General features: G+C 41.5%; 1 protein-coding gene across 1 annotated transcript in view; it reads right to left on the minus strand.

The window, feature by feature from the left end:
- The window catches only part of PSMD11 (proteasome 26S subunit, non-ATPase 11), a 28,028-nt gene that overhangs the window by 2,311 nt on the left and 3,527 nt on the right, over positions 1-22,190 (minus strand). The window contains exons 3-10 of the mRNA XM_020898703.2: positions 17,659-17,783; positions 11,747-11,818; positions 11,299-11,356; positions 9,187-9,381; positions 4,995-5,139; positions 3,998-4,058; positions 2,159-2,221; positions 421-546 (exon numbers count right to left, since the gene is read on the minus strand). Of these exons, the coding sequence (XP_020754362.1) occupies positions 421-546; positions 2,159-2,221; positions 3,998-4,058; positions 4,995-5,139; positions 9,187-9,381; positions 11,299-11,356; positions 11,747-11,818; positions 17,659-17,783 (845 nt within the window). The remainder of the gene's footprint in view (positions 1-420; positions 547-2,158; positions 2,222-3,997; positions 4,059-4,994; positions 5,140-9,186; positions 9,382-11,298; positions 11,357-11,746; positions 11,819-17,658; positions 17,784-22,190) is intronic.

Consider the following 22,190-nt stretch of genomic DNA (forward strand, 5'->3'; position numbering starts at 1 on the left):
AGATGAAGGTAGTGCTCTATCTTGGATCCTGGCTGAATGTCAGGGCCAGATCCTCTTTAGCCGTGCCTGGCCCATCTGCCTACCCTGCGTCATTACAATGATCACACTCCTGTCCCACATGCCCAGAAGGGACAGCATCTCCCACATGCATGGTGACGGCAAGAGCGGGGAGGAGACTGCACCGAAAACAAGCAGGGGCGACCTCACCAGCCTCCACCCCACAGCATCCCTCTCCTCAGCTCTCCTTCCCTGTCATAAAAATCCCAAGCTCTTAGGGGGTCTCCTGCCTACTCCCAGGCACACCCTTGGTAGGGAGTTCCCATCTGGATGAGTGTGGGAAGGGAGGGGGCGACAGGGAGGAAGCTGAGCCAGAAACCCCCTCCCACCAGAGAAGAGCCGGAGTCCCCAGGAGGGTCTTACCTGTACTCGGGAAAAGGGCTCGATGACTCGGATCAGGTTCTGCTCCAGTAAGTTATCATACAACTTGGCCAGGTGTGTGCTGATGATGGGGTCGTCCCGGAGCTCCGCCCGGTAGTCTGTCAGGGCCTGCCAAGACAGCAGAGATGGGCACAGAGAAGGACTGAAAGTCACACTACTTGCGGCATCCTAAGGAGTGTGCTGGCCCCTGTCATTACACACATGACCCAAGAGGTCTGGAGGGTTTGGAGAAACAAAGGAACTGCCATGAAGGCAAAAGACAAGGAACATGAAGAAATGAAAGAAGGAGCCTACGCTAGGCACCATGTTTCTGTCTGAAAGCCTCACACTGACCACTCAAAACATGCAAGCACCACAAGCAGCTCGGCTTACAAGCCGATTTCACTGCACAAGCAGTTCTCAATGTGTTTCACAGAACAAATACAGCCTCCACGGCAGTGGGAGAGAGGGAATGCTGATGTTAAATAATGGGAAATGCTGAATTCCACAGCTAGCTCTTGGGGTTTTATAAGAAACAGCATAACATAGCTGCAGGTACCAGAAAACAAAGTCCCTTTCTAATTGTGTGAATCCTAACGTTTCCCAAATATCTCATCACGGTCCTTGTTTTTAATCCCTGCTAGAAATGTTCCATCCAAATTTGTGGATAAAATGATCCAGACTCTTCGTTTATTCATGTATGTGGTCTGTTTATCCTTAGTAATATTCCTCAGCATCCCGCCTCATTTCAGCTGTGCCATACAGTGTTAAGGGAAGCAAGCAGATCAAGCCAAGTAAGGAAATGAAACTGACAAGAAATCTCAAGGAAGATGATGGACCTTGGGGACAGTCAGAGAGCCACAATTTCTAGTTTCTATTTTTCTTCCTGGATCTAGGTTTTTATTAAATTGGTCTTTATACTCAGATTAACAGGAAGGAGACTCAGAAAAGTATAAGTCTCACCCTACTGCTTAGACAGGCTTTCTCCCTTTCCAAACCTTTGCAAACATTGAGTGAAAGGCACGGGAGGCTAAGTAAGCCTAGAACTTCATCCTAAGGAAGAGTCTTTCAGCCCAGATGCACACATCAAAACTGATGTCCACAGAGGAGAGGCAAACCTGGCGTTTCTGGAGCTGAAGGAACATCTACGACCATGTCGAATGCTGCCTGTGTCAGACCCCGACCCAAGTTAGCATGTGACTCAGGCCGTCTCTTTAAATCCCAGCTTCCCCAAGCATAAATCGCAGGTAACAGGTTTGTTGTGAAAAATCAAGTGCAAGAAGGATGACAGAACTTTTTGAAACTGAAAGGTACTCTATATAAATGAGATCTCACAACTCAAGTTTCACTGTACAAAAGTACTTAACTACTTCTTGGGGGTGGGGAGAAGAGTTGTTAACTTTGGGTTTCTTAATGTTTACTTGTTTATTTTAGCTGCACTGGGTCTTTGTTATGGCACAGATCTAGTTCCCTGACTAGGGATGGAACCTGGGCCCCCTGAACCCCCTGCATTGGGAGTCTTGGCCACTGGACCACCAAGGAAGTCTCTACTTCTTGGTTTTGATACTACATTTAAGATGTAACCATTGGGGAAAACTCAGTGAATGGGACATGAGGTCACCTTATACTATCTTTACAACTTCTTGTGAAACTGCAAGCATTTAAAGATAAAAAAAAATTTTAAGTACTTAAATGCCCCTCCCCTCCACCTGGTTCCCTACCAACCCAATGCCATGCTTACCTTTTCAAAATCTGCCAGTGATCTGTTCTTGCTTGCCTGAGCCACACACTTTAATGCTTCTGTCTAAGAATAAAGAGAAAATAGTGACAGTGATCTATTCCGCACACTCACATCTCCACAAGTCGTAAGAAACATGATACATCCACACAACTCCCGGCTGTAAGGAAGAATCTGCCCCGTGACTTTTCTTCTCCAGAGGCCTGGGAAGAAAAGCCAGAGGAAGAATACCACTGTGTGCCAACCAGTTTCCCTCCAAAAGCAGAAGTGATGTGAAGATGTTAGGAATTACAAAGTTTTCCCAAAAAGAGAGGCTTTGATAAAGCACTCTCCAAAGATGAGAAGCTAAAAGGGAAAATGGCCAGAGAGGTGTGAATTCTTCCCCCTCCTCCAAGACTCCCTACCCCTACCTACACCCCCAGATGCCTTCCTGCCCTGAGACCTGATCACACCTTGTGCTTTACCAAAACTCACTCTGCTGGGTTTGGTGCAGGACACAGGCCAAGATTTACTTTCATTAGCACTGAGGCATCAAAACTCTACATATTACACTGAACATTAAAACCCCAGAGTGATGAAGGTATAATCAAAGGTTGAGGGGCAACCTCTAATCTGGTTATACAAGACACCTGACCAAGCTAGTAAGCCTGCACTCAGCAAGAAAGCTACAACATTCATCATCTGAGAGGCGGACCTGACTCCTGCTTGAAAGCTGTCATCAAGGTACAAAGAAAAAGAAAGAACTCCTCTGGTACCAGCCTCTGTATGTAAACAAGGAAGGCAGTGTCTTCTACAGCAGACTTTAAAAACGATGCAAAACTCATCGTTAGTAGAGTCTGTTTCCAGCATCTGTCCTACAGACCGAAAAATGACGAGAACAGCCTGAAACTCAGAGCCAGATAACCCAAGCTCCAAGTCTGACTTCACCAGCACCAGTTACCTGCCCTTGTGTTCTGGACACTTGACCTCTCTTGGCCCACCTCCTTAACTCTAATGCTAGATATGACAGTGAGTCTTTCACTACAGTTAATAACCAATATCGTTTTGATCAAAATGAGGAACTGATCTGAAACTTCTGATGAAAAGTCAATTAGGGCCATTTGTAATAGATGGAAGAGATCATCTGCAATGGACATTCCGTCAAAGATACAGTGAGATGGCCAACATTTCTGTTGTTTAGAGACAACTCACTCAAAACCTAGAAAGACTACTTTTACTTCCCAGTGATAATCAAGCAAAATACAAAGTGATGATGCACACATCTGAGACATCACCTTTACACAGGGCACTCTTACCTACTCAGGCGTAAAAGGCATCTCACACAGGGCTACCAACCACCAAAGGTCTCTTCATGACCACACCCAAACTCAGGAGATGAGTGGGAAGGTATGGATGTGAGAAGCCCTCAAGTGAGCCTCAAGTCCTAGTTTCTGCACCAGGCAATCCAACCTCTCTGAAGGACATGTGCACCAGACCTTACCCGGCTCCACTGTCCTGGAGAATATTATTCCATACATTAAATTTTCAAGCCAAGCTCATAGGAGATATACTTTCTGGTTGAAGCCAAATGCAACCTATCCCACTATAAATGCTGCAGTTCAATTCTGAGTTAAGTCCCTCAAACCACCTGATAACCACAAGAGCACCAAACAATTGACTTTTCAGGCCCAGAACTAACAGTACAGGAATTATACTAAAGGAGCCTGATGAACATAAGCGGGGGAGGGCAGAATGAAAAGTAGAATAGCGACCTGAAGGGCACGGTATCAATGAACACCGTGACCAACCACACACTGCCTCAGAGTGAGCAGAGATCAGAACTGCAGTCAAGGCATCCCCTACCTGCCTCCCTGCATACCGAAGTGCAAGCTTCCCGCTCACCAAAGCCTGGACATCTTCTGGGCTAGAAAAAAAAGACAGACTTGGTCAATTGCTCTAGGATGCTATGTTTCTAAGTATATGTTTAGGCAAATTTCTTCTGTGAAAAGACTCTGCCCACAGAGATAATCAGCCCCCACCCCTAAATCCATATGCCCCTAACACCATAGGAGCTAGGCTTTCTCCACTCTGGGCTCCCTGCTGAAAAGCAGAAAAAACTCAACTTAAAAAAGAAAGCCACAGTGGGACTTCTCTGGCAGTCCAATAATTAGGACTCGGAGTCCTAATTTCACTGCTGTGGCCCCAGGTTCAACTCCTGGTTGGGGAAATATCCCACAAGCTTCACGGCGTGGCCAAAAAAAAAAAAAAGCTATGCTGAACCTACCAAAAGTAATAAATCCAGCAGGCAAAATGACTTTATAGATCAAATCCCAGTATAACAGATCTTTTAAAAACACAAGTTCTGTTTAATCCCAAGATCCAAAAAAGAATCCCAGTCAGTATCTCATGTATTCCCAAAAAAGAAACATGGAAAAATTCTGTAGAACCCTTTATAAAACATCGAGCTGTCACACTCACCGCTGTCACCCTTTTTCAAACCTTTCCCTCACCTCTCCTTTAACCCCCCCATTCCGGGAGGCCTAGTCGCTGCTGCTGGTCTATAAGCCATTTCCTGGCCCTCTGTCCAGTGCCCAGCAACTCTCTAGACAAAAATGCAGGGTAAGGAGAACACTCAGAGGGGCTGGGAAGGCTATTTCTCAAATGTCTCCCCAGTTCTAAAAGATGAGGAAGAGTGCTCTAGGATTAGCTCTGATCCTCCCACTCCACCTTAAGTACCCCACAAGGTGGCAGCCACTGCTTCTGTAACTAGCCAATCTCCCTGCCCAAGTTATCCTGCCACGGCAGAAAATCTCAGACCAAGGACCTGAGTGCTCATACCCCCAAGTTAACGTGCACCTACGTGTTGAGCATGATTTTGCACAGCAACATATACTTCAGAGATGTGATGGCCTTGGGGCTATCGATGGAATCATAACCCTCGAAAGCCTCATAGAAATATGAGTATGCAGTTTTCCAATCCTTCTCTTCTGCTGCATGGATAATACCTGGGCATTGAAAAGAAAAGGGTAAGAACCATATGAAGTAACAAAACCATAAAATATCACAGCTGGAAAGGGCCTCAGAAGTCTATCCCAACTTCATCTACTTATTGATGTGGTCAGGGAAGAATAAAAGACCTGCCCAAGGTCACTGCCATCTAGTGGCAGAGCTGAGGTTAAAACCCAGGGCTTTGAACTCCCAGGTCAATGTCATCTACCAATATTAATTCTAAACGAGTTAGAGACCCAACTAAAGGGGATCCTAAAAACCACATATGGTCCTCATGCGCCTCATCGCCATAGCAGTCCCACTACCCTTTGGAACCTCTAGACAAGGCCATGTTCACTCTCTGTGACATTATCTTCACAAGTCAGAAAGGTGACCCAAACATCTCTCCCTGCTCTGCCCAAATTACTGGTTTTAATAACATCAACCATTTCTTTCTGATAACTTTTCTAAGCTTGACATTTTTATATGTAAGCAGCTTTCATGAGAGGGGAAAAAAAGAAATCCAACCTCTTATATAGTCTCATTCCAGATATTGGTCATTTATAATTTTATAGATGTACTTTTGCTGTGATGCAGTCAATACATGAATTTCACGTAATGCCAAATTCATGAACTTAACTGTAAACAGTTAAGCAGTATTTCTCTAGGTTGATGTGCTACATACTTTATCTAACCAATTCTCTGCTGTTTAGAGGCTGGGTTGCTCCGAATAAGCCTAACTTTGACTGAACCTGCAATTGTTACCAACCTATGCTATCACTTGGGATGACGTGAAAAATAGTACTTTCTAGCTTGAAAGACATCTAAGCCTAAGATTCTCTATATCAATTCTAAGCCTGCCTCAGCCCCATCCATGTGTCTACCTCAGGACTTCCCAACTTTTTCACAGCAAGGTACAGAAGAAAGTACTCAGTATTCTGGAGTAGAAGGATGAAACTGCTCATACATGCCCCAGGGGATCCATGTTTCAGACCCGCCTGTCATAGTCCTGTGTGCCTGGCACACCAGTTGGGAACTTCTACTTGATAACCACTACCGAGTGGTATGTGCCATACCCAGGGCTTTTATTTTACCCAGAAAGCCTCCCATTTAGCAGCCATAGGAATCAGGCCCTTATACTTAACTATAGAGGCCTGGGGACTCCCCTGGTGCCTCAGACAGTAAAGAATCTGCTTGCAATGAGGGAGACCTGGGTTTGATCCCTTGGTTGGGAAGATCCCGTGGAGAAGGGCATGGCAACCCACTCCAGTATTCTTGCCTGGAGAATCCCCTTGGACAGAGGAGCCTGGCTAGAAACAGTCCATGGGGTCGCAAAGAGTTGGGTATGACTGAGCAAGTAAGCACACAGAGGCCTGGAGAAAACCCAGCCTCCTCTGTAGCCAAGGAGACTTCCCTGAGGAATATCCAACAAACTACTACTAACTGCCAAATTCAATGAGACAAATGCCCATTTTTCCTTTCCTCCCCGTCCAAAGCCAGAATAGACCAGAAGAAAAGTAAGACTGGTATTAAAAAAAAAAAGTAAAATAAGGCCCAAGAACTGGTATACTGCATTCTCAAATACATGAGCAAATGTAGACCACATGAGGACTATAACCATCGCAACTAGCATAGGACATTATTTTAAAAAAAAACAAAAACAAAAAAGTAGCCTGTTACTCATTCAACACCAATATTAACAAGGGTCCACCATTTGCCAAGCACTGATATAGCTGTTATAGAGGAAATAAATATGAATAAGGTCCTGAAGCAGCTCACAGTCTCACAGCGGTCATCAAAACAGACACAAGGAGATTAGTATCATAATACGTACCAAAGAATATACATTCCACAGGGAAGTCCAAAGTGAAGAAGGCACTCATGAGGGTTTATAAAGGAGACATGCAAGCTGGATCTAGAAGGATGCATGAGACTTTGTCAAGGGGACAAGATGGAAAGGGGAACTCCAAGCAGAGAATACACAAAAGCAGGAACACAGGAAGTCATTTGGTGACTAGGACTGAAACCAAGATAAACATGAAAAGAGTGCCTTCCCTTAGAATGCACTGTTAAAGAGGATAATGCAGAGTCACTGGATTTACATGATCAGATTTGTGTTTCCAAAAAAATGAGACCAGTAAGCAAGATGGATTGGGAAGTGATAGGGATGTTTAGAGTACAGAAAAGACCATGCCAGAGGTTCAACGGCATTCATGACAGCAGTGACTGTAGAGATGGAAAAGAAAAGGCAGATGTGGAGACAGACTCAACCTCATCTGGTGACTAACTGGATATGAAGGGAGAAGAAGAGGAAAGGAATCCAAATTACTCCAAAGTCAGTAATTACACCACTAACAAAAATAGGAAATGCAGAAAAGAATAGTGTGAGGGGAAGAGTTAGACAATAATTTTGGTTTTTGATGTGTTGAGATTCAGATCTACAGAACATTTAGGTATGGAATTCAGGACAGAGAAGCTACCAGAAATCTAGGTGAGGAGACCATGTGTGTGTTACGCGGCAACTAAAGCCATGGAAGAGTATGAGATGAGACAGGAAAAGGGGAGACCAGGAAGAGACAAGAACTAAGAAAACAACACTGAGGAACACCCACACTTGCGAGACAACAGAGGGAAAAGTGACGAGGACAATCAGTCAAGGGAGGACCTAGAAGACACTGCTGTCAAAGAAGGCTGTGTCCAACAGTGTCCCATCTCCACAACAGTCAGAGATTACAGGGGATTAACTCTCTTGCAAGGAATCAAAAAAGACACCAAAGTAATGATATTCTTCCAGCTTTTCCAATAAGCTTGACAGAAAAGGAGAAGACAGCAATTTTAAAAGGACAAAGGACTGTGATTTTTCAGCTGGGGTAGTTCAAAGACTGAGGAAGATCCAAGTGGAGACGAAAAACTGGACTTAGAATTGGAAAACTGAAAACTTACAAAGGCAGGTAGAAGGATCACACTTGGTAACAGGTAAAAACAGACAGTGATACAAATTCTAGGGAGGAAAGAGAAATAAAAAAGGTGCACATAAAAACGGCCTCCATCTGCTCTGAGAAATATGATGCAAGTTCATCTCCTGACCATGAAGAAAGAGCATAATGAACAGCAGTGGCTAAAGAAAGTGTCAATTTTGGTCAAAGCAAGGTCCTGTGATAAGAGCTTACATTCACCATCTCATTTACCCCTCACCACCATCCTGTAAGGAGGTACAATTATCACCATTTTTCAGATGAACTAAAGATAATTAAGTAACTTGCCCAATCACACAGCTAGAAATTCGCAAAACTAACATTTCAGCCTAGAAAAGTCATTTCCTAGAGCTTCTGCTCTTCCCCCGAATGAAAACACATGCCAACGGACACTCACGTAAGAGGCAAGCATGGCGGACGCTGCCTCCCTCTGACAGTTTTATGTGAAAACAGAGTGCAGAGAGGTAACACAGGGCTTAAACTAGTCCCCTGCCTCCAACCCCAACACCCTTCAATAATGATAATAAATCATAACTAACAAAAGCTGCTGACTACAAGTACCCTACTGCCAATCCATGGCCTCCCAGCCCAATCCCCACACTCCTTAAGAAGGCAATTCACTACACTCTCCTGTAGGGGTAGGGGGTGGGGCTGGGGTCCTTTCCTCAGCCTTGATATGAGGTCCTTTAGAAAAGTCTAGCATGCTTTACAAGGGTCTCCAGCTGTCAAGAGAGGTGGGTTAGTCCAGTCCTGGAAAGAAGTGCCACCATCCTGAGTAACTGACAAAGATGGAAGAGAAGGAAGACCTTTTTAAAACCTTAAGTGAGACCTCTCTAGGATGCTGGTGCCAACAATCAGGTTGCCTGGTCAACCACAGGTAAGCAAGTTCTTAATATAATTTAGGCAGTTCACAGCAAGTGAAGAGTAACGGGGGCAGCTAGTTAGAGGGGTAACCTTCCAACCGGTTTCCCTGAGGAAGCCTCAGTCGAAACAGCCAATTTTATTGTTCAGCCCCAATTCGCCATTCCTTCCACCTGTAAGGTAAGATGAGCTTTAAGAAAACATCCCATGAGTTTCTAAGGGTGTTACCTGACTGCATATCCAAGGTGGCCTGCAATTTAGGGGGGCAGTAAATGGCATTTGCTGTGGTTCGAGCAGAGGTTAAGGCAGCTCGGGCTTTTGGCAGGTTGCTCAGGGCATGGTAGGTTTTGCTTTCTAAAAGCTGTACTTCCACCAAAAGGGCTTTGTCATCCATCTTTTTCAACTCCCGAAGCAACTGAGAACCTAGAGAAAGAAAACACAGATACCTCTTTGTTAGCCATAATCTTAATACTTTAATACCATACTATTTCCCTCTCTCACCCTTATAAGAACACTCAGGATAAAGAAACCTGCCTGAACTCAAAAAGAGGTTATCTATTTACAAGATTTAAATTTTCTACTAAGGTGTCGTCTTCCAAAAGAGAAACACAGATCTCTTTGAAGCCTTTCAGCATACAAAAGACATCACAGCCAAGAATCCTATGAGCTTACTCCTAAGATTCAAATAAAGGAGGAATCCCCACCCAGAAAATGCTGAAATTACTTATCCAGTTCAGACAGGCACTTGATCTCACTCTATTCCTGTCCAATAATCCTAAGGCTGCATAAGAAACATGAGGCACTAGGGCTGGTGGGGAAAGCAAAGAGATTAGGATATACTAATGTTCTCCAAATACTCCTCCTTCCCCAGGCTCAACATCATTAATTTAGTCATTAGGGAAATGTAAATCAAAACCAAAATGAAATACTATTTCACACCCACTAAGATGGCTAAAGTTAAAAACACTGACAATATCAACAAGTGTTGGTGAGGATGTGGGGAAACTGGAACTCTCCTCATACATTGCTGGTGAGAATGTAAAATGGTGTGGCCACTTTAAAAAGCAATTTGAAAAAAAATAAAAAGCAGTTTGGCTGTTCCTCAAAAGCTAAAGAGAGTCACTATATGCCAGCAATTCTACTCCTGGGTATATACCTGAAAGAAAACCATGTTCACATAAAACCTGTTTATAGCAGTATTCATAATAGCCAAAAAGTGGAAACAATCTCAGTGTCCATCAACCTGATGAAGGGATAATATGGTACAATGGAATCTTATTTAGCAATAAAAAGGAATGAAGCACTGCTATATGCTACAACATAGATGAATGCTGAAAACATGCTAGAGAAAGAAGCCAATCACAAAGACCATACACTGTGTGATTCCATTACATGAAATATCCAGACTAGGCAAATCTACAGAGGCAAAACTAACTAGTGATTGCCCTGCAATGTGGGCACACAGAGGAGGAATGGGGGATTAACAGGAGTGACAACTGATGGATACAAGGTTACTTTCTAAGGTGATGAAAATGCTATGAAATCAGATAGTGTTGACAGCTGCACAACTTTGTGAACAGACTAAAAATCACTGGCTGTACACTGCGAAAGGGTGAATTTTATGGTCTGTGAATTATATCTCTATTAAAGCATTTTTTTTTCTTTTAATGCTACTTGTTAGAACCATATGAAAATAGCACTTCTACAGGATAAGAATTACATACTGGCAATTTTTCAACTTAATAGATCATGAAAGTCATGTTCTTCTACCTGGAGAAAATAGTCCAGCTATATCCATTAATTTTTTAAAAAGCAGCAAGCAAAGATTTAAGGGTGTTTAAAGGCCAAAAGCAGCCTTTAGTTGGCCCATTTCAGGTTTCCTGTATGTATTTACATCCAGTTAATTTTTTTATTTTTAAAATTGATTTTAATGATAAACAGATATAGTAAATGTAACGGTCAGTAAATACTTGCAGTTCCACCCTTTTGTTCCCTAATGTTGACAGACAGTTTCTTAGAACTTCTAAATGCCACTTTTCCATGACAGATTCAGTAATTGTAAGCCACTTTAAATCTTCTAAAATATAGGCAGAATATAAATTATTAATACATAACTAATAAGAGTATCCAGGTTCAGAATACATTCATTTAGCCAGCTAAGATGGAGGAGGAAATGGCAAGCTGCTCCAGTATTCTTGCATGGAAAATTCCATGGACAGACAAGCCTGGTGGGCTACTGTCCACAGGGTCACAAAGACTCAGATATGACTGAGCGCAGGTGCACACACACATACAGAGAGCCAGCTAAGACACTTTACTAGCTTCCACCAGCTTACTTACCCAAATGCAATGCTTCCTGGTACCTCTTGGTATCAAAGTACAAAGACACCAGTCTTGCCTAGGGAAGAGAAAAGGCATTGACCGATGGAAAGGGGAGGAAAACAGCCAAAGAAAGAAATCAAAGATTGACAGTCACAAAACTGTTACTGCTGAATATTCAAGTCCTGATGATAGCATCAAATTCGGCCTAAAAAAAAAATCATCTAGCCCATGATATTATCTCCTATTATAGTCAGTGACTAAATCATGTTGCTGCTTACTTTTCTGAGCCAAGCAGCAGGCTGGTTTCAACCAGAGCAATTCTCATGAGCAGGTCTACTACCCATCATTTTGGGTGCACGGATAATACACAGCTGATGAAAATACTTTTGATAAGGATGGTGCTACTCATGTTCACAGTCTGTCAAACGTCTAGAGATCTGAAATCAGCACTAACGCAGGCACATACCTCCAAAGCTTGGCGTAAGAAAGTTCTCTTCTCTGATTTGGCCCATTCGATGCACTCTAAACACAACTCGACCTGCAACAGGGAGAGACAGTATATGCAACATTATGTGCTCACGTTCTTCCCACAAGCCTTGCTTGGGAGAACAGCTTCATTTCCTCCTAATGCATTACTATCCATGTTTACTGTCTCAGGAGCATGCCTTGATCATAGTATCTCAATATGTATAGCATAATGGAAAATCAACTTGGCTTTTTACACACAGAGTATATTTGTGCTTAGACTGTGTTCCTTTGGAAAAGAGCTTTGTCTTCAAGATTCCTCATCTATCTTCCCAGGAGGAACCCAGGCTACATATGCAGTCCTGGAATGTAGAGTTAGTTCTATAATGGCTGAGACATTTTTAAAGCAGAAATTTCTCCTGAATAGTAACAGTAATGTGTTCACATGAATGCATCATTCATAAAGGGGAGAAATTCTCAGTCTAGGCACAAATGTCTTACTCTTCCCACAGTCCTAAGACTCAAAAGGCAAAAATGACTCTTCCCTTCCAGAGTCTACAAAGCGCAAGTAACAATTCTCATCACAGTACAGCAAACTTAGCATGTATGAAAGTGAGTAAAAAGAAATTAAAATTAGCTCAACACTTAAAGGGGCTTTTTAAACTTTCTATAAAAGAACTCTGAACTCCCAGTTCTACCTGCTACCCAAGCAGTAATGTCCCATGCAAAGTAACTAACTTAAAGAAGTGTTCTACACCAGGTGGTCTACATGCCATCAGGTATCCTTGCCACAGGAGCTCTGCCAAGTACATACTAAGTGCTGCAGATCATCTATCACTTACTGCGAATTTATATTAAGATTCATAATCAGAGCATAAGATAAAAAGAAACCGAGCTTTCCAGAAAACTAACTGGTAAAACAAAGCTCAGTAGATAAATGAATGACTTTACCTGGCATTTGGGAGACTCATCAGCAAGAGTCAGTGAGAACTCTGTATCTCACCGGAGGGGCCCCTAGTGGCTACTTAATGCCCAACTCTAAGCTCAGCCACCCTCATGAATTCTACAAACCTTTGAATAAAAGCAGGCCAATCACAGTTTCAGTTTTGAGTTCTGTTCTAAAAGACTAAAATCAAAGTAAGATTTCTGTTCATACATAAATGGAACTGAAAATATTTTGCTGAATATTTTTAGAAACAAGAATAAAAGTCTTTAGTCCTCTGTGTTTTGGGGGACTAAGAAACGCTTACCAACAGTTTTACCCAGCAAGTTTAACAATGCTGAAATGAATGCCTACACCTGATTCAGTAGTCTGGAATAAAAGGTTGGCCTCTCTGATATATACCCCTAGTTAAGAAACACTGAGTTCTACCCTAGCATCTCACCTGTCCCCATTTCCCTGACAGTCCAGATGTTAAGTGACTCACCCAAGGTCATGATCAGCTTTTGGGACCAGAACTTGACCCAATCTCAACTCACACTTAGTAAATTCAGGTCAATAGAGACATTTCTCCTACAGTAGATAATTTTTACATGAACGATCAGTTTTCAATTATAGGGTACATTATTTGCAATATCTAGGATTATAATCGGTGAAACCAGCGCGTCAGTTCTAAGAAAAAAAATTTAAAGGCCACTCACTGCCCTTTTGTTTGAGAGGCTTTGTGCTTTGTTAATGCTAACAATGACTGAGAAAGGGGATAAATAATAATACACAAGAAGTCCATGCCTCTGGAGGAAGCCCTTACTTGAGTGCAACGGCTTAAAACAGTCAAATCAGATATGTTTTTAAGCTTTAAATAAATACACTAAACCATTTTTTATATGCCTTTATTCACTAAATTCCTAAGGGAAAAGAAAGTTAACTACTATTTTAAGTGTGAAATTCTCTAGCACGAACTCCCTTTTTTCCATTAAAATAACTATTTAATTCAACAGGATTTTTTGATGTAAGGTTTCTTAAAATGTGCTGTGTGCTTCAGTTGGATAGACTATACCAAAAAATGGCCTCCCAAAGACATTGCCTAGACATGCCTGGAAGGTAAAATCAATTCTGGAATTTCAGCTTACTCTTCAGTTAAGGATCTGGTTCAGTCTTCTTTCTCCCCTCTTCACCCTAAATCTCTACTCTCCTTCTACTTGCCAACCATCCCAATCCTCAGTCGCCCACCCCACCCATACAGCCTCACTTCCTAGGCAAATGACCAGAACCTAACCTGAGGTGGAGGGGGGTTCAGGATGGGGAACACATGTAAATCCATGAGTGATTCATGTCAATGTATGGCAAAAACCACTACAATACTGTAAAGTAATTAGCCTCCAACTAATAAAAATAAATGGGAAAAAAAAAAAAGAAGAACCTAACCTGAATCACATCAGCTTCCAGAACACAGCAAGCTGAAGATCATGCTGTAGCTCTATCTGACTTATGGTGAGTCACCAAATACAAAAAGGCAAGGAAAATCCCCTCCCCATACTCTTCATGTTAAATTCCCCAACACTTCTAGATCTCTTACCGATATCCTAAAACTTCGTATTTTGCCCCAGGCCTCAATAGTTCTATGACAGTAATCTACCTATGCCTTGCTCCTCTATCCTTTCCCAATACTCAATCAAAGAATTTTAAAAGAACCTAGAATTTTCCACTCTCCCAAGTCAGAGGTCTTGAGTCATGTAGACAAATGCAGTAACAATACCCCATGGCTGTATCTCAAGTCAATAAACTTAAGTCTTAATTCAACAAAATATCTCCTGAGCATCTACCACAGAGAAGGCATGATCCATATATCCCTTCAACAAATACTAGTTAGGAAGCTTCTTTGGGCCAAGCTACTCTAAGTGTGGATGTTACAGCAGTGAATAGGACACAGTGATTATCCTCATGGAATTTACATTCTAAGTAGGAAATGAATGTTAATAAGCAAAATAAACATGAAGAAAGCAGAAATGGGGTATTTTAGATACGGTGATAAAGGAAGGTCTCTGAGGAAATGAGATGGAAACAAAGACTTGAAATGATGAAGAAGAAAATGGTGAAGAAGAAAAAAGGCTGTGTTAAGATCAGGCTGAGAGCGGGACTTCCCTAGAAATACAGTGGTTAAGATTTCATGCTTCCACTGCAAGGGGCACAGGTTAGATCTCTGGTCAGGGAACTAAGATCTCGCAAGCCACACAACATGGCCAAAAAAAAAAAAATTAAATGTATAAAAATGCCCCAAAGTTAGAACAGTTTAAAGCCAGTGTTACAGCTGTAAATAAAGTAAAAGAAAGAATAATATGGCAGGTGAGGTCAGAGGCAGCCATGGTTAAGGAATAGCCACGAATTAGGAATGAGAAAGGCACTGTGATACTACAAGGTATACAGGGCTTCATCTGAATGAGACTGCATTACAGGAAAAAAAGTAAAGCAAATGTTCAAGTGACCATCATACAAGGCAAAACCATCAGGAATATAACATGTACAAAACACAGCGTGGATCACTGAAGAGCTCAGATCACAGTAGTGTCAGCAAGGAAGAATCTGAGGAGATGGTACTCGACATGGAGCTACAGAAGGGAAAGGCACATCATGAGGAGTGCACAGGCCTTGCTCAGCAAACAGGCAAGCACCCAAGAGGGTGGGCATGTCTGGTACACCTCAGAGTACCAGCAGACCAGACTGTCCTGATAAGCTGTACTGCAGAGAAACATGAAACACGAATTTTGCAGGCAACAGAGAGCCATTGAAGGCTCAAGTCAGGGGTGTACAGACAGGAATAAGAAGTTCAGAGGGTTACTAGGTAGGATATCTCTCTAAGTAGTGGTACGAGACTTTTGCAGTAGTCTAAGAAATAATTAGAACTCGTTGTACATGAACAATACCTCCAAAAAAAAAAAAAAGAAGAAATAATCAGAACCCAAACTAGATGGCAGTTGTACAGAGAGAACAATACAAAAAGAGGTGGAAAATAAAGATTGGAGAAAGTTGCATTGACAGAATTTAATAAATAGTTGGATGTTGATGTTGCTATGTTGAGTTTGAGGTGCAGACAGAACTATCTGGATGGTTCATAATTTATTCCAAACCAAGCAAACAATCTGTAATCCAAAAAAATTACTCAAAGACCTGCTAAGTGGAGTAAGACTCTGGCTCTTGATAAAAAGCTAAACTACTAATCAATAAAAACAAACAAACAAAAGAGACCAATAGGTCTTACTTAGCATTGACAATAAAAAGACACAATATGTGAAAGTGTTTCCTTTCACCCTAGGATAAGGAAGAAGAGCCTCTGGTTGACAAGAAAGTAATGTAAAATGAAGAACAGCAATGTGCACACACAGTTAAAAGGAGGGCCTAACCAGACATGGAGCCACAAGACAAAGGGCAGGGAACCCCACAAACCAATTACAGGAGAGCACCAAATTATGATTTGGATAATTTGGATACAGGAGGAGGAGAACTGACCATCAAACAAATGCAGTTCTATCCATTGAGCCAGCTCACTGTTACAGGAAGAGACAAATTCCAAGAGTTGAGTCAAAGCAGCAGCTTGGATAATTAATTTTTTCTGACTAAAATGTTTTAAGTAACATTTATTAGTCTGTTTCAAGCTAACATTTATTGGTCAGCTCATTCTAAGGCATCCTAATTCAAACAAAAAATGTGGCATCACTTTTTCATGAGCACAAATACAAATTTTTTTTTTAAAGTAAGGATTACACAAGAGTGACACCTCTTTGAAACACTACTTTTTCTTTTAAATTATTCATAAAAATAATTCTAATGCTTTGGTTCAAAAGGCAGCCATCTACATAGCTATTTTTGATCTACTATCAGGAAACACAGTTCTGCAAAAAACAAATGAATTTTCTATAATGAAGTTAGTTTATGGTGTATAAACTAGGCTTCAAAGAATCATTAAGGAAAGAAACCAGATTTTACAAAAGACATGATTTCAAAGTGAGATCCTTAAGTGCTAGGTTTCTGAAGTTCCCCATTGCTTATTCAACACCACTAAGCCCCTTCCTATCTTTTACACCCACAGAGGCCATGGAAAATAATGAGACATATAACTACCTACCAATTCCTACCCCTGCCTTTATACCAGTTGACATTTTATATATTTGTTCATTATCTGCCTTCCTCATTAAAATATAATCCTCATGAGAGCAGTAACTGTACACTGTCACAAATGAATCCCTAGTACCTGTAACAGTGCCTAACACAGCACACATTCAATGACTGCTGAGCAATATAGAAAAGACAACAACTATATTCTTCCTGCAAACAGATTCAAGCAGCCACCATACACCCTGCTTGAATCTACCACTTTTTACAGAATGAGTTTTAACTTTGGTAGCGTCTCCTTCTCCAGAATTGCAGACAATAATTCTCTGAAAAGAACTGGAAGAGGCTCAGTGATTCCAAAGAGGCACTCTTCAGTACAGCTCAGGATCTAGTCTGAACACGTAGAGGACATGGACAGGTACGCCAGTCACTTCAGTACACACGAGACACAGAGATGGATGCTCATTCCTCAATAAAGGCATAAATGCATACAAGACACGCCAAGAAGGGATGCCACGAGACTTAATTAGTGCTCATGAGGAGCTCTGTGATGCAGAGGTGCCACAGACACAGAAAACATTACAAAGGTAAGGGAATACAACACCTCAAAGACAAGAATCAGTTTGTGACCCTGAGGTAATGAGAATTCCAGGGACCACTGACAATCTCCACTTACAAAGCAAAGCATGGAACAGACCCAAAGTATCAAATGCCCCGCAACAAAGAGAAACTGACATGGTAAGTCCTGTGCTGTCCTCCCCGCGTCCCTTCCACATACCACCACAGTGCAGGCAGGCACTTCCTTCACTGAAACAAGACTTCGCTCCAAACAAGACTTTGTCTCTTTTGTCATTCAAGTAGCTTACCTCCTGTCCTGTAGCTGCTTCCATATCAAGAAACAGATCAAGAAGAGATCGGACCAGACGAGCGGCTTTAGCCTTACTGATGGAATTCAAGAAGGGTCGCACATACTTCAGGAGTCCTCCAAGCTCTGTGGAAGGCAATTGTCACAGGAAAAAGTATTCATCAATATCAGGGACAAAATACCCATTAAATGATGACCCAAGATAATAAAATCAGTACTTGGGTCTGGGAGCAGTCAAAAGGAAACTTAGGAATTCAAAGCATTCTCAGCAGGTAACAGAATAGCAAAAAAGTTAACAGCTTACACCAAATCTGTATTCCATTCCCCACTTGGCCACTGGATTACTGTGAGGGTCCTGGGAAATGCTCGAGGCTCTCTACCTCATGAGCAGAGCAAAGTACTCACACTCTCAGAAAGCAGTATTCTAGAACATGAACTATGCCATGCTTCAACCACCTTGAACAAAATCACTTCCCCACAACCAACAAATTTATCAGGTTATAGAGTTAAAAGAAATTTTTTTTTTCTAATTTCCAAGACTGTCTTAGTTGGAAATCTCAACAGAGATCTTCAATTTCAGGTTCCTTTTTTCCTCCCTTCCTAAATTTACGCCCAGTTTAGCCTTTTACCAATGTAATTTCCACAGCACTCTTCTGAATCAGTTTTTCACTGATTCTGTCTGTCCCTTAAAGTTGTGCTGTACCCTTTTAAAATTCCTCATCAATCTACAAAACCTGAGTCTTAAACTGTGGCAAAAAGGGCGACCACCACAGAGGCTTCTTCCCGCCTTGTGTGAGAACAGAGGGTGGCGCAGTAATCTTAAGGGGGCATCTTTAGAAACAAGAGTGAAAACCAGAGAATACTTCAACTGACCAACTAAGGAAGTACTCCCGGAATGTAGGTTAAAATTACTTTAGTGTCACTGCCTCAAATTGTAGACTCATCCTCCTGAGAACTCGAATTCAGGGCAAGCAAACCTCCCCCTCCAGAGAAAGCTAATTAGGGGTCTTGAAATCCTCATCTGCCAGCATAATCGCAGAAACCACGGGCCATGTCAGGTATAAAAGGAACTCTATGCAGAGAGGAACAGTTCACCTTTCCCTTCACTCCCCGGTCCTGACCTGGGGCGCCCGCCGCCTCAGGTTTCCCCGTGCTGTCCCTCCGCTCAGCCCTGTACTGGCTGCACACCGCCTGCGGCCAGGCCTCACTGCTGCGCTGCCACCTGGAATCCACCCCATCACCTTGACCTATGAGGAGCTTAGAGGCCCTTTCAGGTCAGCTGAAGTCCTACTGAGTCTTCCATGCCAATGCCAGGCTACACCCGTTTCTCTCCCTCAAATTCCTTGTGCACTTATGCAAACTTCAATTACATAATCATAGCTTTTTAAAAGTAGTCGAGTGCAACATCCCTTCTTCTACAGCGTTTTCTATTATCCTGGAACAATTCTGAACAATCTCCAGTGACAGAAATGTTCAGAAAGCAGATAATTCCAATCTTGGTCAAACTCAATTGTTCTTTTCTGAAACATAAGTCCATAGCCTCTTTCCACATGGCTTCAAATTTGAAGATAACTATCACTTGTCTCTCCCTGGGCACAGCAACCCACTCCAGTATTCTTGCCTGAAGAATCCTATGGACGGAGGAGCTTGGCGGGCTACAGTCCACAGGGTCACAAAGAGTCAGACATGACTGAAGCAACTTAGCACACATGCATGTATCTCCCTAAATTTCCCTTTTTCCAAGCTAAATAGCTTTAGCTATTTCAACTGTTCCTCCAACATCTTGGTTTCCAGATAACTTGTCACCTTAGTTGCCCTCCTCCAAATAAAATCTAGTTTGCAAACGTACCACTTGTGGTACCCAGAACTGAAAACGATGTTCCACGTAGGGTCAGACCAGTAGAGTTATGGCTCAGTTCTCCTGATCAGACTGCCACATGTAACACAAGAAAGCATGTCTTGCTTTTGCTAACAGTACTCTTTGTTCAGACTGAGTCCATAAGGTCTTTGTGCAGACTAGTTCCTCAGTTTTGATAAACAGTTTAAGTTTATAACTTTTTCCTTTCTACACAATTTAGTCTTGCTGGCTCTGGCAACAACCCTGAATCCTAAATCTGTTCTCTACTGTACTGAATCATCTACAGAAATAAGCACACCTTCTGCTATGGCTTTAGTCATATGCCAGATGCTGACCAGAACAAGTACAGATCCCTATGACTTGATACGAGAGGCTTCCCTCCAGGTCAACAATCGATCCATTTGCCATGCCAAATGTTCAAAGACTGCTTACATCAGATATGGTTATATCATTATTTCTAACCAGGGGTTAGCAAACTTTTTCTGTGAAGGGCCAGATAGTAAATATTTTCAACTTTGTGGGTTATACAGTCTCAGTGGTAGCTACTCAATTCAGCCACTGTAGTGCAAAAGCAGTCATGGGTAATAGTAAACAAATGAGCATGGCTATGTTCCAACAAAACTTTATTTACAAAAACAGGTGGCAAGCCATTGTCCACGGAGTCCTGCAAATCTGATCTGATAAGGCTAACAAGAGAGAACTAGGGTGAGTTTGGAATAATTTTTTCTTAACAAACCCACTGCTTTTTTTATTAAAACCTAATCAAATAATCTGTCCCAGAACTTTATTGATTATTACCAGCTTATAGAGTCTAGAATTTGTTCTTTTCATTATCTTATGAAAAGTGGAATAATGTTTGCCCCTCCTCATTTTCCTTATACCTCTCCATCCTTCATGATTTTTCTCAGCATCACAGTGGCTCTATAAACATATCTGCTACATCTATTCTTTTGATATTAAAAGACAGAAATTGTCAGAGCCGAGAAACTTGAACTTATTGAAAAAGAGAATCTGCTCTCTCTTCTCTCACCTACCTTGGCTTTAATTCTCTTTTTCTGGTGTTATTTCTATCTTTTTCTTAATCATTTTCCTTCCTGGAAAAGGCAGAAGTGAAACATGAGCTAAGGAATCTGCCTTTCTCTCGAGCACTTGCTAGCATGACAGAATCTTTTCCAAGTTATTCTTTTTGCTCTAACAGAAAAGTAAATGACCTCTTAGTTGCCAAAAGACTCAGTTCATTTTTCATTTTAATCTATTACTGTATCTTATTCATTCTTGGTTATATTCCCTGTTTCTTTGCATTTTCACACAATGATTTTTTTTAATTCTGATAGAATCATATTCACTTCGTCCTTCTTTACTTACTGAAGTTATTTGCAAATGTATGACCAGAACTTCCTTTACAGAACCTCACAGAACTCAGCACACTCCTTTAATAGGTTTCAGGTTATGAAATCTGCAGGTCCCGAGCCAAGACATCACGTCTGATAATGAAGACCACAACTTTCAATCACAAGCAAGCATCAGACAGTCTTATTCACTAATTCCCTAGTTGTCTACTGTCCAGCAGGGACCCTACCTATTTGAGCAGACTACTCAGTGCAATTCTAGCCATATATGAAATGCATAACAAAACAAAATTGAAAATTAACAAAACAGACAGATGTTCTGTTCTCAGGGAACCCCAAATTCAAAGGAAACACCAAAAACTGATTATTAATAGCAAAGATAGGTAAATGAATGTAGGCCCCAAACTTCCTTAACATACTCCTCAAAGTCTTTCTTAGAAAATGATAAGTAACCTGGAAACATTTCTGAAAGTTATTATGATTCACCTGTTAAGAGTTCAGTAGGTTTCCCTGTATACTTCTAAACTTCTCAGGTATGGATCACAGGGACAGGAGGGCAATGAACAAGGGGGGAGTAAAGCAGGAAATAGTAATTTCAAGCAAAACAGTAGCATTTTCAGACAAACTTTCTGAAACACTGACTGTACTACATGCTGTTTTTAATTATCCATTCCACTTGAAAAAGTAGACATCTGAATGGTTCAACAACAGAAAAATTATTTAAGGGAATTCCCTGGTGATTCAGTGATTAGGACTTTGTGCTCTCACTGCCAAGGGTCCAGGTTCAATTCCTGGTCAGGGAACTAAGATGTCACAAAATGTGCAGCACAGCCAAAAAATAATAATTTCACCTGGCTTTCTAATTCAGGAAAATTATTAATTATATTTCATGTAGACTAATCATTAAAACTGTTTTGCAACATTAACTGACAGGCAAAAGGAATCCATATACAGGTTAAATAGAAGTCAGCATACAATGAAAAAACCACCACCTACCACTGATAACTCATAAGTGAATAACTATGGAAAGCAATAGCCTTTATAACTCAAGGTCATGAGCTTAGTAGAACTACATGGATTCAAATCCTGTTTCTCCCATACTAACTGGGTGCCCCTAAGTAAGATATCTAACTTTTCTGTCCTCACTTTCCTCAAGTATAAATGGTAATAGTATCTACCTTATCAAGCCGTTTCAAGGGTTCAGTAAGCTAAATCCCACTTGGCCTTAAAGTAACTCGTTCACAGTAAGCACTTAAAAACAGTTTTTCTTTTTAAAGATATTTTAAATAAGATACAAGATCCATATAAATACATTCTCCCAATTTC

The sequence above is a fragment of the Odocoileus virginianus genome, chromosome 17, assembly GCF_023699985.2.
Source record: "Odocoileus virginianus isolate 20LAN1187 ecotype Illinois chromosome 17, Ovbor_1.2, whole genome shotgun sequence".
Classification (NCBI taxonomy): Eukaryota; Metazoa; Chordata; class Mammalia; order Artiodactyla; family Cervidae; genus Odocoileus; species Odocoileus virginianus.